At 33.9% G+C, this 16650-nt stretch overlaps 1 protein-coding gene across 2 annotated transcripts; it reads left to right on the forward strand.

Moving 5' to 3' along the window:
• The first annotated feature begins 58 nt into the window (after positions 1–58).
• LOC106791355 (serine-rich adhesin for platelets) lies at positions 59–16566 on the forward strand. 2 transcript variants are annotated; one of them, XM_014756929.1, is made up of 5 exons: positions 59–145; positions 262–3626; positions 9367–9540; positions 13628–13808; positions 14103–16566. In XM_014756929.1, the coding sequence occupies exons 2-5, from the start codon at positions 579–581 to the stop codon at positions 14339–14341; spliced, it is 3642 nt and encodes a 1213-aa protein (XP_014612415.1). In that variant the 5' UTR covers positions 59–145; positions 262–578; the 3' UTR covers positions 14342–16566. The 2 variants fall into 2 exon arrangements, with proteins under 2 accessions (XP_014612415.1, XP_014612416.1); XM_014756930.1 differs by lacking the exon at positions 59–145 and having other exon boundaries at positions 293–435; positions 521–3626.
• Positions 16567–16650: the final 84 nt, after the last annotated feature.

The following is a 16650-nucleotide window of genomic DNA, read 5'->3' on the forward strand; positions in this document are numbered from 1 at the left end:
GATGCATCGGGCAAGACGTTCGCGTGTACGTCGCGTGTACGTTCGTCGTCGTCGAACGCGACGTTTCTTTGACTTGGCCGCGTTAAGAGTATGGCAATAGCTAAAGAGCTATCGTTAAAGAAAGAAAAACAAAAAGGGTAGTAAGGTAAGGAAGGAAAAAATAAATTGTCGCTTGTTCATTTCAATTGATCTCATGAAAAAAAAAAAGTAACGAAAGAGTGGGGTTGGTGGTTGTCTTCCCCTCCTTTTTTCCGGCTAAAGTGGAGTCTTTCCACGAAAGCGATCGATTATCCAGTGATCGCGAGGCTCCGATTCGCAGCAGGCGTTGTCGCGGCGTGAGAGGCGAATCCAGTCGCGCCATTGGCTCGCTTCTCCTTGGTGTAGTAGCAACGGCCAACGGCAATAGCAGCGTTAAATACCAAATACCAAAATTAAGTAATTGTTAAAAAAACCAAAGTTTCGCGCTTCCGAATTCGTGTTCCGATTGTCATCGCGGTGCGTCAAAGTGACTTTTTTCAAGTTTCAGAGTGGGAGGACAGGTCTGTCTCGAGCGCGTTTGAGAACGCGTGTCGTCCAAGATGGCTACCGCCGGCAACGCGTCGTCGGCCGGCGGCGAATCGAATGCTGCCGATAGTAGTAACGTTCCTCAATGGAAAAGAGATCTGATATTACGGCGAAGACAACAAAATAAAGTTCTCTTATCGAGCAACGGAGCAAACGTTAAATTCTTATCAACGGAGGGCGTTGATGTCTCGGTAGTAGTTTGTCGTCAAGAACAACGTCAGGATACGTCATCGACGACGACGACGACAACGAGAATGAAGACGGTAACAACTACTACTACTACTAATACTACACGCGAGGAAGAAAAATCCCGTAGTGGCATTTACGAAACTGGTACTATTATTCTTGCTGATGCTGCTAGTGGTGTTAGTAGTGGTGGTACTGAGGGCGGAATGGGCAGCCTTCCTATCCCCACTACAATGGGTTCACTCGTCGGTAGAGAGCTCGCTAGTGGCGCCAACCTTTTCTTTAGCACTAATAACTGCGAAAATGATTCAGTGGCGTACAACATGCGTCTCGAGGCGGATCTTTTGCTTTGCTCCGATTCGGAGGATGTAAATGGCAGTGGTAGTGGTGCTACTAGTGGTGGTTCGATTAAATCCACGGATATAGAAAGAAAAATGGAGCACGGCCAAGACGATTATGAGAGCGATGATAATATACTCGGGACGAGGAGGACACGCGACGTCGGCAATAACCTATTCGAAGAATTTCGTAGTAATACAACGAGCAGCACGGTCAGGGCCGCCTCCACCGCAGCCGCCGCCGACGCCGAAAGCGATAGCTCCGAGGAATTGCAGTACGGCCCTGGGATCGTGAATAAACTTAAAAGTAAATATCTTAATCTCGCTCTTAGGGAAACAAACAAAAGTCGAGCTACGGTACAACGTTTTCGACGTGCTGCTAGTTTGGAAGATTTACTCGATCGAGAGGAAGAATCGTCGACGAACGAGAAGAACGCGACTATTGTCGTTTCCGATAGAAAGTACGCTAAGAGAAACGTTGCCGGGCAAACGAGCAAGACAACCGGTGGTGACAGATATCGAAATGCTAGTCGCAGTAACGAGACGACGATGAAGCGTGCCAGGAGCGTCGAAACTCTTGTTAGGTATAATGTTAATTCCTCCTCGATCGATGATTCGAATCTTATCAAAACGAGCACTAACGCGAGGATCGCGTCTAGGCAGGAGGATCCCATTAACGATCACATTGTTCTCGTCGATAGGAGCACCGTCAAAATAGAAAGTCGACTGAGCGATATAGTAGATCGACCCAAGGCAACAAACAAACCGAAAAGAATCAAGCCAGTTTTGGCAGAAACTGAACGGCCTCCACCCGATCTAGTCAAGACGACAATGCGCATATTCGAAGGATCAGCGAAAAAGTTGAAGCCTAAGGGAGACGTCGCTGCTAAGGTAGCGACCTTTAAGACGATCAACGATACCTTCAAAGCGCAGAATCAAAAAAAGGTACTACCTAAACCACCGTTACAGCCTAAACCCTTTGCCAATGGTAATACTAGGACAAATACTATTACTAATTCCTCGTCGCCGAAGAAAATTATCTTGCCTCAAAAACCAACGGCAGAACTTATAGAGAAAGACGAGGAGTTTCATTTCGATGGTGTTATCACCGATCCTATAGTACAATCAGTTTCTTCTGTAGTGAGCAAGTTTCAGAAGATCGAAAAGTCTCACTCACCATCACCCTCGCCGGAGCCTACCTTCAACAAGCTTAGGTATTCTCCAGCACCAAGTCCAGAACCTCAAAATAGGTCAAAACTTTGTGCTCTCGAGATAGGTATTAAATCTCCTCCTTTGACTCCTCTATTGTCACCAAGGATCTCTCCTCCAGCTGCTCAGAGTCCATCTTCGCCTATCAAAGATGCCAATATTCCTCTACTTCAAAGTTCCAGTCCGATTCGTAAGTCCAGTCCGATTAAAGAAAATTTGGAAACTAGTAAAATTATTCAAACACGTACTCGACAAGCTGAAAAAGAAATGATCTTGTCTACAAGACAAAGGTTACCAAGTCCTAAAAAAAGTCTAACCACCGACTCGTCAATTCCAAAGGATCTTTCTATTGAAGAGTTAGAACCGGAAATAATAGAAGTAGAAAGTCAGGAAGAAGCAGAAGCAGAAGTTGAGATAGAAGAAGAGGAGGAGAGTGAGGAGGGGGAGGAGAAGGAGGAAAAAGAAATAGAAATAGAAAAAAGCAAGGATGTGGAAGATGGGCCAAAAACAATTTCTTCCTCAGCTTTAGACAATATTAGCAAAGCTGGTACAACCATGCATTTTAGGTTCAAAGATGAATCCAACAGGGAGAAGAATTACTTGCCAGGTGTTAAACAATATGGAAGTCGAAAAGTCGAGGAAAAAGCAACGAGTGTTGTATTGAAGGCTAATACCTGTGATATCAAAACTGCTGGAACTCTTCGGGATCAGGAAATAGCTTCGAGACTTTTTCGTGAGAAATTAGCTATAGATAAGGATGAAAAGAAAAAGAATGAGGGCAATGATGAAATTGAGGAGAAGAAGAAGGCTGACAACAAACCTCCAAAGTCTGCTAGCTTAATCAGTTCTACCACTACGACGTCCTATTCTCAGGGTAATGAATCTAAAACGATAAGGTGTCAGAAAAGTGAATCGTCTCCACCCCAAAAACAAATTGGTATTATAAGACCGCTTGTGTCCACTAAAACTCAGCTTCCTCAGCAGAATCTAAGCAATCGCGAGTTAGAGAAAAATCTTATAAATCGTGTTAAGAGTATAGAACAACCAACAAAAGTCGTAGTTAGTTTGAAGAGTGCTGATGAGATACAGCCAACAAAAAAGTCAACTCCCACTGTTGGTACTGGTATTGGTACTTGTACTGGTACTGGTACTGGGACTGGTGGTGGTGGTGGTGGTGGTGGTTGTGGTGGTGGTGGGGGTCTTTGGGATGCCAAGCCATGGAATCAGCAGAACAACACAATGGTCTTCAATTTTAGCAACAGGAAAGACGTTCCTGATTATATAGAGAACGATGGCCTTATTATCAAAAGGAAACGCGAGAAGTCAAAGGTTTGTATATATTATTATTCATTATATATTATATTCAAATTCAAAATTTAAACTTTAAATATTTGCCAAACGATAAGTATTACGAAGAAAATTATAAGATGTACAATTTATTACATTCAACATTCTATTCTATAAATTATAGAAAATAGTTTTCAAGCATTTTTTGTCTTTGAAAGTGAACAAATATTTTTGTTATCATCGTGAATTATTCAATTTTCGATTGATTTCTTCTGTATTGTAATTTTACTTTTTTAAATTTTTCCCTAACGATAAATTTTGAATATAAAATATTAAACAATTATTTCGCTTTATATTCATACTTTCTAAATTTCTTTATTTCTTAATTATATGACTCACTAAAATTGAAGTTTAAATGTCACAGTATTTCGTCTGTCATCATAAAAATTAATAATTATAATAAGAACGTAAAATATTTTCACTTTCTTCTTTCACGATTCGTTATACTTCATCATCTCTAGTGTTTTGTGTTGTGTGTGTGTGTGTGTGTGTGTATGTGTGTGCACAAAGAATTTGAAACGACTCTATTCAAGATTCAAGGCACGATTTGTCGTGTCTTACGTTGTCCATTTCTAATATGATTGTGACTACGTTTTAAATACACCTTTCCCTCGATTTACATGGAAGATTGATTCCTTAGAATACCGTGTAAATGAAATCATGGTTTTCAATTCATTACAAATAGATATAAAAAAAACAAAAAACAATTTAAAAAGAAATCAGTTCACTTAAAAGTTATTGTATGTATAACAATCAACGCAAATTTAAACTGAACTATTCAAAATAAAAGATAAGCCATTTTTTTTGTTATCATTCGCGTTACAAGAAAAATTATAAAAACCTCGATAAAAACGTAGAATCCGCGTGACTATCATTCGTTTGATATTCAACGCGATTATTAGGTGTCTTTGTTGAAAGGCAAAATCGAGTTTTTTCATCGGTAAAAGAAAACTCTGTATTAGCATGTTGTTGTTACTTAACAACACGAGATTACGTCTTATTTATCCCGACGAGCAAGACGTTAATTAACCTTCTCAACACTGTAATAATTATGCAATTGCGCGCATTAAACTCTAGTGTATAAATATATATGTTTTGGTCGCGTCTCTTTTATCATAATCTTATGTAGCCTATTCAAGACGTTGAGAGAGAGAGAGACAAAAATAATGGGAAAATATTAATTGAGAATATCTAACTCTTAATTAACGATGGGCAAACAAAAAGTGAAAGTAAAATATTGACCTCTTTTTTGTTTCACTTATACATTCTTTTATCGTGTTGAAATAATAACGGAACGATAAGCATTTCCTTAACAGATATATTTTGATTGGTTATTTGCTTGAAATCGTAGAAAAAAAATTCATTATAAAAGACAAATTGATATCTTTCACTATTATCAACGGCCATGGCGCCGTTCCCGTTCGATCACTAATTGTAAGTCAAGCAGCACTGCGCACGGTTAGTACTTGGATGGGTGAACCGCTTTTTTTTAGGAATACCGTGTGCTGTTGACGCCAAGACACTCCACTTAGTTTAATACCTAGCTGGTCCCTCAAGCCCAGACAAAAGAGAGAGGGTTCGAGGGTGAGGCTAACAACCTACCCTCGGTAAAAACAATAAAGGGCTTCTCGGAAGTAGCAATAAAAAAAGCAATAATAACAGGACGAAGTCATAAAAAGAGGAAGAAGAAGAAGATAATATTACTACGTGTTCACTTATGGATCTTAAATTCTAAAATAGAATTTTGTCTTGTAATACTATATAATCACGGTTAATAAGGAAAAAATAATTCATTACGGATAGATAACACACATATATTTATGTATATTTAATGTTATTTTATTTATATACTATTAGCACAGAAGAATTATATTTGAAAGTGAAAAAAAGGAAGACGCGATACGTCGTCCCTCGAATGAAAGGCTTTTCGTGGCATTGCGTGTCACGTGCATCATCGTCTGTTGTGCATGATGAGTCACCTGGTAGTACGTTATCGATTAAAAATCAACTAGTAATGGAATGAAAAAACGTACGCTGGTATATTTATGCTATCGACCATCCAACTTATGTAAATATCTACTTAAAAAAATAATGTTCTCTATTTCCCTATTTTTTTTTTTGTTTCTTTCAAAGAGTAATGAGCATCACGATGGTAGTGGTCTCTCTCATAGCTTTGGCTGTGGTAATTGAATTTCCGCGCGGAGAAGAAATCCTTGACCCAATTTCTCTCGATAACCGTTACGGTATTCCACTATTGCTAAGTATTTCTTGCCGATCGAAATCGTCGTTTAGATCCAACCTGAAATGCGATACAACTACGTTTCTCCATGAACGTATTATTACGATCTAAATTCTACCCTACGAATTTATCATGTTTTTCTTTTCTATTTTTTTTTTTTATTATCTCATTGGTGGACTTTTTAGTTTATCTTATCGGTATACTCGGCCGATTATTATTTCTATCAAACTTTGGCAATATTCTTGATAACGAAATTTATATCTGTCAATAAGTAAATTTGTTATTTTTAAGGGGTTATTCCAGTATGAGCAATCATTTTTTTTCTACATGATTTGTTAACGATCATAAAAATATAATTATAGCCGAGGATATATAGACCGTTTATTTTGAAAGTAGTGTAAGTCCATTTTGTTTCGTGAAAATTAAAGGGGTTTCCCATATTGGTTAATTCAGAAATATTCATTAATTATATCAAGTTTGACAATGTTTCTATTAATTTATTTTATAATTAATTTTTATATACATTACTTTTAGGCTAATTTAACTAAAATAATGTATATTTACTGGCTGCAAATGGACTTACATCATTTTCAAAATTATTCAATTGTTAAAATCGTTTAATTTCAATTTTGAAAAATCAAATATCACTTAAAATATATTTCGTATTAATCCAATTTTTTTTCTTTTCATTTTTTGTTTTGTTTTTTTTTTTTTTCTTCAAAAAATGGACTTACACAGCTTTCAAAATAAACAATCTATATAACGTGTTACGGTGACTGCGAATAATAGCCGACGTTAAAGCGGGTTGGTTCCATTTTTCGTCGGATCCTACGAACAAGTTCTGACTTAGAAAATCATTGGACCGAATAAGCGAGCCAGGGACCATAAAAGAACGTTCCCAATTTCTTCCTTATTTATATGCTTCTCCAATAGATCATTTTGGTTATACCTATAAAGTAATAATAATAACGATAATAAAGAGTTGTGAGACAACGAAATAGTCAAAGATAAGGACAAAATGAATTGAACGATGATATGAAGCACGGGAAAAGCTAGAAGAGAACAAGCAGTGCCGTTGTGCCCTCGTCGTGCCAGCGTCGTGACATTCCAACACATACACACACACACACAACTATTACGCGAAATCCACATATATGGTTGTCCTAGAGCAACAGCTAGACCAAGTAAAGAGAGAGTGAGATCCGTTAGCGCCTTTCAGCCTCGCTCCTTAACTCAGCCTTCTAAGGAATATTACGTTCCAACGATCCTTTCACAAGCCTATCTTTTATCCATATCCTACTGCTTGTAATTTTTGGTATGTGGGGCAGACGACAGAAACACTGGGAGAATTCTTTTTTTTCTCGTCTTTTTTTTCTTTTTCTTTCTTTTTTCTTTCTTTCTCGTAACCTTAAAAAAAAATAAAATAAAATAAAATACTTTTTATCACTTATTCATACTTAAAATCAAATACTTGAGAGTTGTAGAATTTTATATAGGATTACGATTATATTTTGGAACGAGGGGAAGAACGAACTCGATACGGTAGGCTTCCCTCCGAGTATTTCACATTCGCGTCGCTTCGACGCTCGAGATGACACAAATAGATGTTTCCTGCATACGTGGAACCGGTCGCAATTCAGAAACAACTTTGAGTAGTCAATGATCTCTCTCTCTCTCTCTCTCTCTCTCTCTCTCTCTCTCTCTCTCTCTCTCTCTYTCTCTCTCTGGAGATTGAACTTTTTTATTTTGTAAAAAACTGAAAATTATCTATTATGCATTTATTATGGATTTTTGTAAGAGTAGTTTTGTATATTTCGAGCACATGTAAATTCTCGTAGTCGTATCATTTCTTATATATCCTTCCGTTTGTGTAATTTATGTATATACATACATTGTGTAATTTATGTTAAATGATAGAAAGGAGCGGAAAAAGTGTGTAAACGGACACGCATTTGTAAAAGTTAACATTCACATTGGATCGTTAAGGCAAGTTTCTTAGTTGTCTTTGTTGTTGGACTCACAGAAGAGGGTTCAAGGTCTACCTGCAACAGAGTGATACCCCCTTACGTCCTGGGAATTTCTCATGAAGTCAGGGACCCTGTACTCAGGTTCATTGCCGCTCCTTTAACTATTTCTAAAGAGAGGATATACTTATTTTTTCGTTACACTTATTTCACACTTACATTTTTATTCATATTTTAATTATTCAAATAATTACTCTCCAAAGTATATTATGTACCTATGTTAGATTTATTTGCATCTTTGAACTGAACTTAAGAGCAAATGTTACGACGTTGTTGCTGGCAGCACGAATATGGCCTCCATCTTTGCTCATCCGTTAACGTAGTTTTCAGTGTTACAACGCGTGACAAAAGAATCATTTTTTCTTTTTCTTTTTTTTCTTTTCTTTGCCTAAACGATATTAAAATACAATACACCAAGGAAACCTATAATATTCTCAGAAATAATCCAGGAGTTGGCTTACATATTCGCGAAACGAAATTCTCTAGCGATTTCTGATCGAAATCCGAAATCGAATCCGGCTCGAACGATTCCGGAAGTGGACCGGAAATTGATAACGTCCTTATCGTCGTGACGTCGACCAACGTATGTAGTTTCATTATGTGAAAACAATTTCCAATAATATATTTCAAACTGCGAACGTATTCAGATTTGACTATAAAGTAAGCTAATATGATAGTTAATATGTTATTATAATACAGTACCTGACCTAAGGTTTGCGTGTCAGAATTTATGGATTAAATTTCAAATATTTTTGTCTAGTTATTATTTGGTTATAAGAACAAAGTGGTCCCTCCTATAGAAAAATTCGCCAAATTGGTATTTTAGCGACATTAAAAAAAAACAAAAAAAAGAAGAAGAATTTTGACTTGTTAAGGAATCGAGCGAATCATCATGTAAATGATTATGATCTCTATTACTGTTTCTATTCTAAAGAAAGGAAAGTATAAAATCGAGAGTATCGCGGGCTACGTAATACTATACGAGTTTTGAAGGACTTTCTCGGCGGTATCCATTATTAAAATTACAGGGATCATTTTTTTAATTTCCTCTTTTCGATGAAAGAAAACGACCCATAAAAAAAACATTAACGAGTTTTATAGTCGATAGTATTTATTTTTGTAAATATAAATATTTATATAACACATATATATATAAAGTAATTAAGATAGCAAATTAAATTACAATTATATTTCAATTTGTTCCATGATGGAAACAAATTACAAATGAAAAACAAAAAATTATGCACCATTTACTTAATAATAAAGAAAAACTATCGATCAATTTGTATTTAAATAAGCGAAATTTCCATAGAAGCTAATCTCATAAAACTGACGACGAACATAATTTGAGATATATAATTTACATATGTCGTAAATAGAGAGGACCTTTGAACCGGCTTAAAAAGTCGTCCTACCAGATTCCTATTTCGAATCTTATCATTATCTTCTACTTTTTTAGGTTGGAGACGGTAGCATCATAGTTCTCGACGCTACTTTAGATGCTTCGACGACTGACGATTCTGAATGGGAACTTTCGGGTGGACCACCGTCCCCTTGCGACGTTTCTTTTCTCAATGATAATATTCTTATCAATGGTCGTAGCAATTTATCGAGAACGCCGAGAAATCACAAGGTGAGCACGTTATTTCCATTGAAAAATGAAGAAATTTACTTATCATATATTTATTATTGTTTACACTCAGAGTTTCAAATCGGAAGAATATCCATCGATTCACGTTAGACGTTCAACGTTATTCATTTTATTTCATTTTACTTTATTTTATTTTATTTTATTTTATTTTATTTTATTTTATTTTATTTTATTGTTTGTTTCATACTCACAATCAATAAAAGATCTCTGATATAAGATAAATATTGGTTATAGAAGAGATAACGAAAAAGAAGAAGCAGGGCAATCGTTAATTATAAAACTCGCACTGAAATAAAAAAAAAAAAAACTTACAACAACGCCGATAATAATTCTATTCTTCATAATAATTCTTTCGATCTTATTTACAGTTCAGTGTTTCTCTTTGTTTGTAAATTTTGAAATTATATATATTTTCTGGATCGATTTTTTCTAAAAGAATCGTATTTTCGCTCGATCGAGATATAGTACGTGTATAAAATCGATGGAAACATATCGATAACTTATTAATCTTACACTATCTTCGCGATTCTTATATTTTTCTCTTTTATCTTATTGTGCAATCTATGTAAAGATAACAAAAATTCGCTTTATCATTGTCGCACTCGAAGATTATATTTATATTTAAAAAAACAAAAAGGAAAGAAAATAAAACTCTTATTGCGTCTAATTGTTAAAAAAAGAAAGGAAAAATACGTGGTATGTGCGCTTGTTGCATGTAGTGTATCATTTTCTAATAACTTTTGCTACAGTAGTATCATAGAAAAGAAAAGTTTGAGGGAAGGGAATTATTTAACATCGTTCACGTAGGAATACATAAACACGATGTGCGTACTGTCAAATATACGATATACAATAGAGTTACATTTTAATGATACAAAATTGTATAGGTTGAAACAAGTAGCTGCGTAATGGGTTAACGTTCATTTTCTCTGATAATTTGCGTTTTACGATTCAGTTTGCGCATTATATATATGTAGATAAGTTTCACCTCGCGAACAATCATTTTATCGATGACGTGTAGTAATTCGAAGCCAATTTCGAATATAGTTTTATGGGATATCGTATTGAAGGTGTTCGTTCGTGAATTACATATTCTGTGAACTAGTATATAAAAATACACGTGAAACTTCTTTCCTCGTTTTCTTCGAAAGAATTAAGTATTGGGTCTTATTGCTTGAACAGTATGAACCTAATGGACTTAAATGGACTACATTATATAATCCTAATGGACCTCTACTGACACAACTGTATAAAGTTTTAAAACAATCGATGTTTTCAAGGTCTGATGTAGCCCTCTTGTTATCGTACTAGCATTAAGTATACTTGTAAATATACCTGGCGCGTACTTTCGCAATCACCGACTCATATCGGTAAACTATTATTTACTATAATAAAAACAAAACAAAACCAAAAAAAAAAAAAGAACGAAACATAAACGCATTGGTGAGAGCGTATAACAACGAAGCATGCAATACTTCAGAACGAAAAGTGAGCGTGCGTTTGGCTCGAAATTGTTCGCGATATTTCGTAACGAGATGAATCGCAAACAACTTTCGTTAATATTCGTTTGTCAAGGTCGTTTGTTGGCAAACAACGATAATTCGTATGATAAATTATTCGCCATTAACGTATCACGACCCGTTATGCGAATACGTAATTAGTAATTCCTTGTGATTATTGGAAAAAGTGTCAATGTTATGTTTACCAGCACACAACGTGCCACTGCTGCACATGCTCGAAGAAAGTCATACGAGAAATGTCAAAAAAGTAAGAGTGCAAGTTTCACAAATTTATTGACACAAGTGTCAATGTGGACTTTTCAAACAAATTATATTTTTTATCCAAATATTTGTTAAAACGTTTAATTAGATGATGTAGCAGCATTTACATTTATTAGTTATAACTTACGTTAGAATATTTTTCTACCATATACTTTTGTATCAATTACAATTATATTCAATGTTCTTGTATCACTTTTGTGATACAAGTGATACCTTATACACGAATATTATTATTATTATGTATAATAATGGCCGATAATGTTTGATCGTGAAGAATTGTGAAACGCGTTATTTATCGGTACACACCTTTACTCGGATACTCGATACTCGTATACTTGTATTATATGCGTCAGAGTTGCGTCAGGGTTGCTATACTTTTTAAATTTTACACATTTGAGTGACATCAAATATTCGACCGACTGACGACACCCTTTGAGCTTGTCCGCATTTTTTATAACTCAATCTTCCATTAAAATCTTGTTTATCTCTATCCTTAGTTTTATCGTTGCACAATCGTTATGTCCCGTTGACAAAATATAGCAGAAATACTATTTATCTACCGAGACCACCCTTTGTGTCTCTGACGCGTTATTATCGTTGCCGCATTTTGATAATCGTTCTCAACAAAGTACGATGTTTCATCTTGAAACGATGTAAGTTGATATTATTACCTTTTCGATTTGTAAACTATATGTTAACTAGAAATTAACTCATATTTTCTGTTATTTTTTAACGCTTCAAAAATTACGGTGTGTGTTATGAAATATAATCAATTATAACGTATATTTTCTTTTCATTACAGAATGCGTACTCTATTGCTTCATTCGGATTCACGAAAAATATTTACATTTATCTCGTTCAATCATATAAATGAAAACGAGTTGCGTATTCCTAAATATTTATTACTGCGATCAGCTGCTCTGAAATTTCAATTTAATATGCATACATTATTCACCTTTAGTAAGCAAATTTTTCGAGTAAATGAACAATCATCTTTTTTTGTTTCTTTCCTTCTTTCACGATAATAAAAACATTGCAAAATCTACGGACGAAAGTGGAAATAGTACAAAGAATGTTGTTGCAACGGAATTCTTTTAAATGATCTGAAAATACATAATTTTTTTTTTCACGAGTAAAGTACTTCAACAATGCACGAGATAATACACTAACAGTTATGCACCAGTGTACATTAAGTACACAAAAAAATATGCATATCAAGATGCAATCGCTTATTTCTCCAATCTTTATTTTTATTTTTTTTTTTTTTTATTTTTTTCTATCTTGTATATTTTATCCTTTTTCAAGTTATTACTTTTATGCATTGCTCTTGACTATAGAGATCATCTCACGTGTATGCAAATCAAAGAAATATGTAAAGAAGCGTAACATGCGTATAAATAGGTACATACATATGCATGAAGTGTATTAGGATTCGCGTAATAACGGTATTAATAGTGTAATCCGCCTGTGACAACACGTTTCTTACGACTCACAACGATTGTTATTATTATTATTATTATTATTATTATTATTATATATACATATGTGATTGATTATAAAATCCGTTAGGTACATAATTGTGATCAACAGACGATTGAATCTTTTCTGAATATCAATTTATTAGATATAATACTTTATAATGTAACTACTTATCTCTATATTTTATAAACTACGGGGATCATTAATTGTTCGCGAAATCTAAGGAAAATAATGTTCAAGGTGTAGATATAATTAAGAAAAGGTGCGGTCAACTCGTAGTTGAAATAATTGTTGGTACTGTTATTGCCATATCTACATACATACATATATATACGGAAACTTGGTTGTGTTTGATGGATCGTAAATGAATATCCTTTAAATTGTGATCGAATTTCTCGAAATAAAAATGTTCTTACTACTCATTTTTGATTTGATAAAGAAGCAAATTCGAAATATTAAGTCACAATTTAGTATAAGATCTTATCTCTCGAGAGAAAATAACGAAAAAGACCAATGTCTTCTCGCTTCTGTGCTCGAAAAATCAACGAGTGTGACCGGTTACTGTTATTCCGCATCGGTCTCTGCGTGTTAATGCCGTTGTTTCTATTTATTTTGTAATTACTTTTCATTCTTCTTTATGATTCATATAAAACAATTTGAATCTTCTACGTTTCAAAATTAAAACGTTAAAAAATATTATAGACATTGTCTTTGAAGAATTTGTAGAAAAATTAGAGAAGAAAAAAAAACAAAACACCTTTAATTTACCATAGATTTTGTTTATATTAATCTCTACGTGTTCGTTTCAGCATCGAATACAATTCGACGATATGGCAACACGCACCTTTGAATATCCAAGCGAGGCTTCCATGTTGGAGGGTGAGAGCAATATTATAGATAACGAAAGCTCAACTTCCGGAGAGCAATCTACGCAGATCACTAATAAAACGTCAACGGCCGGTTCAACGACGAGCATCCCGTCGCTTCTTGGTAATTTTTCTAGTTAACAACAATGACTTACCTAACTATTCCTTCGTCTTGCTTTATATAGAAATTAACAATCAAAGTTCGTTATTTATTCGTCTCCCGAACGATGGTTAACATTTACTTTGTTTCAATAATAAAGCATGTGATATAATATTTTGAACAAAAATTAAATTTAAATATTTTTTTCTTTTTGCATTATTTACACATAAATGTATTTTTGTAAAAATGATCTTTTCATTGACGTTACCACACTTACGTTTATTTCGTTCCTTGTATATAAGCTTATCTATTTTTTAGGAGGCGGTGGTTTAGCGAGCTATACACCAAGCAAAGTGGATTTGGCATCCGAGAGCTTCGAGTTAGGTGTCACCAGAGCTACGTTGACAACGGGCAGCACAGGCTTGACTACTACAAATAATGCCAATGGCAATGATCAACAGCAGCAAGGGCAAAACACAAGCGAGGTTGACTACTTGAAACCTGCTCAAGATGGCAATGCGTGGGGTTCAGAAACGACCGGTGATCTTCTCTATTGAATAACCGATGAACACCGGTGAAGAAAAAGAAAGAAACATAGGAGAAAGATGAAACCGTTCAAGAGCCCAAAAGAAAAAGGGAAATTATGTTGAAATATTTTCTGCCTCTCTCTTTCTATAAGTTTATATATAAATAATATTTTCCACAAGGATTAAGGATAAAAAATATATGAGAAAAGATACAGAAAAAACGATTAGGTGGTTCAAAGAGATAACCTTATTGATTATGGTTGTGAAAATCAATTGAAGAATTGTATTGTAATGAATTTTGTAAATGAATTTTGTTCTTTTTTTCATGGGTTTAATTACTACGACGTTTAGACGTTTAATTAAATTCATAAAAGAAACAATATCATTCCAAGTTTATGCATTTATATATCTTATTCTTACGATATATCGCTAAGCGAACGGATAACTTTCCTAAAGATAACGAATCATCGATTACTGCCAAGATATGTTAGTACTTGTTCTAAATATGCCGCCTTAAAAAATGACCAGCTAATGAACGACAATGCCTCTTCATCAAGACATTTACAGTCGTGTCAGATATTATATGCAAAGAGAAAATAAAATCATATCACATTTTGGGCGCATTTTATAGGTATATATAGTATAAAGAATATGCATATATAGTAATAAAGTTGTTAGGGAGAACTGAAAGTTTTGTAACCTTTTTGAGATTATTTTACCGCTGAGCTGCAAATATTTAAGCTGCCAATCGAAAATCGGAATTTTATGCAAACGTTTTTAGAAAATACAGAGAAAAATTAAAACAAACAAAATTATAATAATAATAATTAAATGTCATAGAAAGGTGTATGATTAGGAAGTTGAGAGAAGGGGAGATATATTTAATAAAATCGAAAAAAACGAAACACCAAGAAATATACCGAGATTTAGATTTGTAAAAGTTTTTTGCCAAAGTAGAACGTAAGTCTACTTAGAGTATATACTTATCATATATGTACAATAAGTCACTGTCGATTTACTACTGAATTCATAAGAATTGTAAGTCGATAATGGGGGAAAAAAGAAAGAAAAAAAGAAATTCACTATTTCACATTAAATGATCATTTTAAAGCGTATTGGGAACGCGCCTCGTACGTAATTGAACTTAAATCGTATTTCAATGAAAGTATGTGATTTCATTTAGAATTTCAGTCAGCTTTTTGTTTATCATATGCGGACGAGGACCAAAAATAATGGAATAAGAGATTTAAAAAATGTATTGGTTCATTAACGTAAGATTAATTATTAAAAAAAAAAAATATTAAGTGAAAAGAATTATGTATATACTAAATTATTATTGGTCTTATGATGAGCATTTAGGTTCGTGATATCCATTCTCGAAATTTAGAGAGGGAAAAAATTAAGCTAGATTAAGACCGATATTCTATGTATTTTTATTTCTTCTAATCTAATAATTTATGTTCAAAATATTAATGTACCACATGTATTCTGAACGTTCATTTTTGAATCGTGTAAGTATTTAATGTATTATTGAAGCACTACTTGGTATAGATAATCTTTACTTGATTGCGTTATCGCGGACTGATTCAAGCAAATAAATACAATATAAAGGATAATAATTTATTGAAAGGTACATTTATTGTTTGTACTGAATCGTTCTCGCGTTTTGTGCGTCTGAAATAGCTATTAATTAGATACTGTAATGGATCTTCAACTATTTTGTGATGTAATACTTTTATTTAATTGCCTATGTATACACAAGATCCATAATTGGTGGATCATTGTCACAGCGTTGTGCTTACACTGTGATACTCTTGTTACTCTTCTAGTATTCGATAGTAATTTTCAAAGGAAATGCTTGAAAAAAAACAAGAGCAAGTCGAAGACTAGCGTTATGTCTGCATGATATCGATAACTGCGCCGATTTAGGAAGATCGTACGCGTAGCATTCCAAATTTAATGACAAAGTATTGATTTATATCCTTTTTGTAAAGTAGATTTTAATCTCCTTATTACAATTGGGAGAACTCCGTAATATTTCTGTAAATTATATTTGTACAATATGAGCAAGTATGATCATCAGAGTCCATATTGTTACACAAGTAGCATTTATGATCATCCCTAACATTTGACGCTTGAATTCACATTACTGCATTATCAAATATATATATATACTTATTAATTAGAAATATCGTGTGATGTATATCGTATGTGTGTCAAAATATTGAAATAATAAAATGATATAAGTATGTCTTCACATTCTATGTGTGTGTGTGTATATATATATATATATATATATATATATAATATATATTATCATAATTATTAAATGGTATAGT

This window comes from Polistes canadensis, unplaced genomic scaffold (assembly GCF_001313835.1).
Source record: "Polistes canadensis isolate GaletaPanama2010 unplaced genomic scaffold, ASM131383v1 scaffold_300, whole genome shotgun sequence".
NCBI classification, from domain to species: Eukaryota; Metazoa; Arthropoda; class Insecta; order Hymenoptera; family Vespidae; genus Polistes; species Polistes canadensis.

Excerpts from the sequence above, each read along its gene's own strand:
- LOC106791355 (XM_014756929.1), top strand. The coding sequence starts at position 579 with ATGGCTACCGCCGGCAACGCGTCGTCGGCCGGCGGCGAATCGAATGCT. Across the intron at positions 9,541-13,627 it reads GAACGCCGAGAAATCACAAG|CATCGAATACAATTCGACGA; the intron begins GTGAGCACGTTA and ends TGTTCGTTTCAG. Across the intron at positions 13,809-14,102 it reads GAGCATCCCGTCGCTTCTTG|GAGGCGGTGGTTTAGCGAGC; the intron begins GTAATTTTTCTA and ends TCTATTTTTTAG.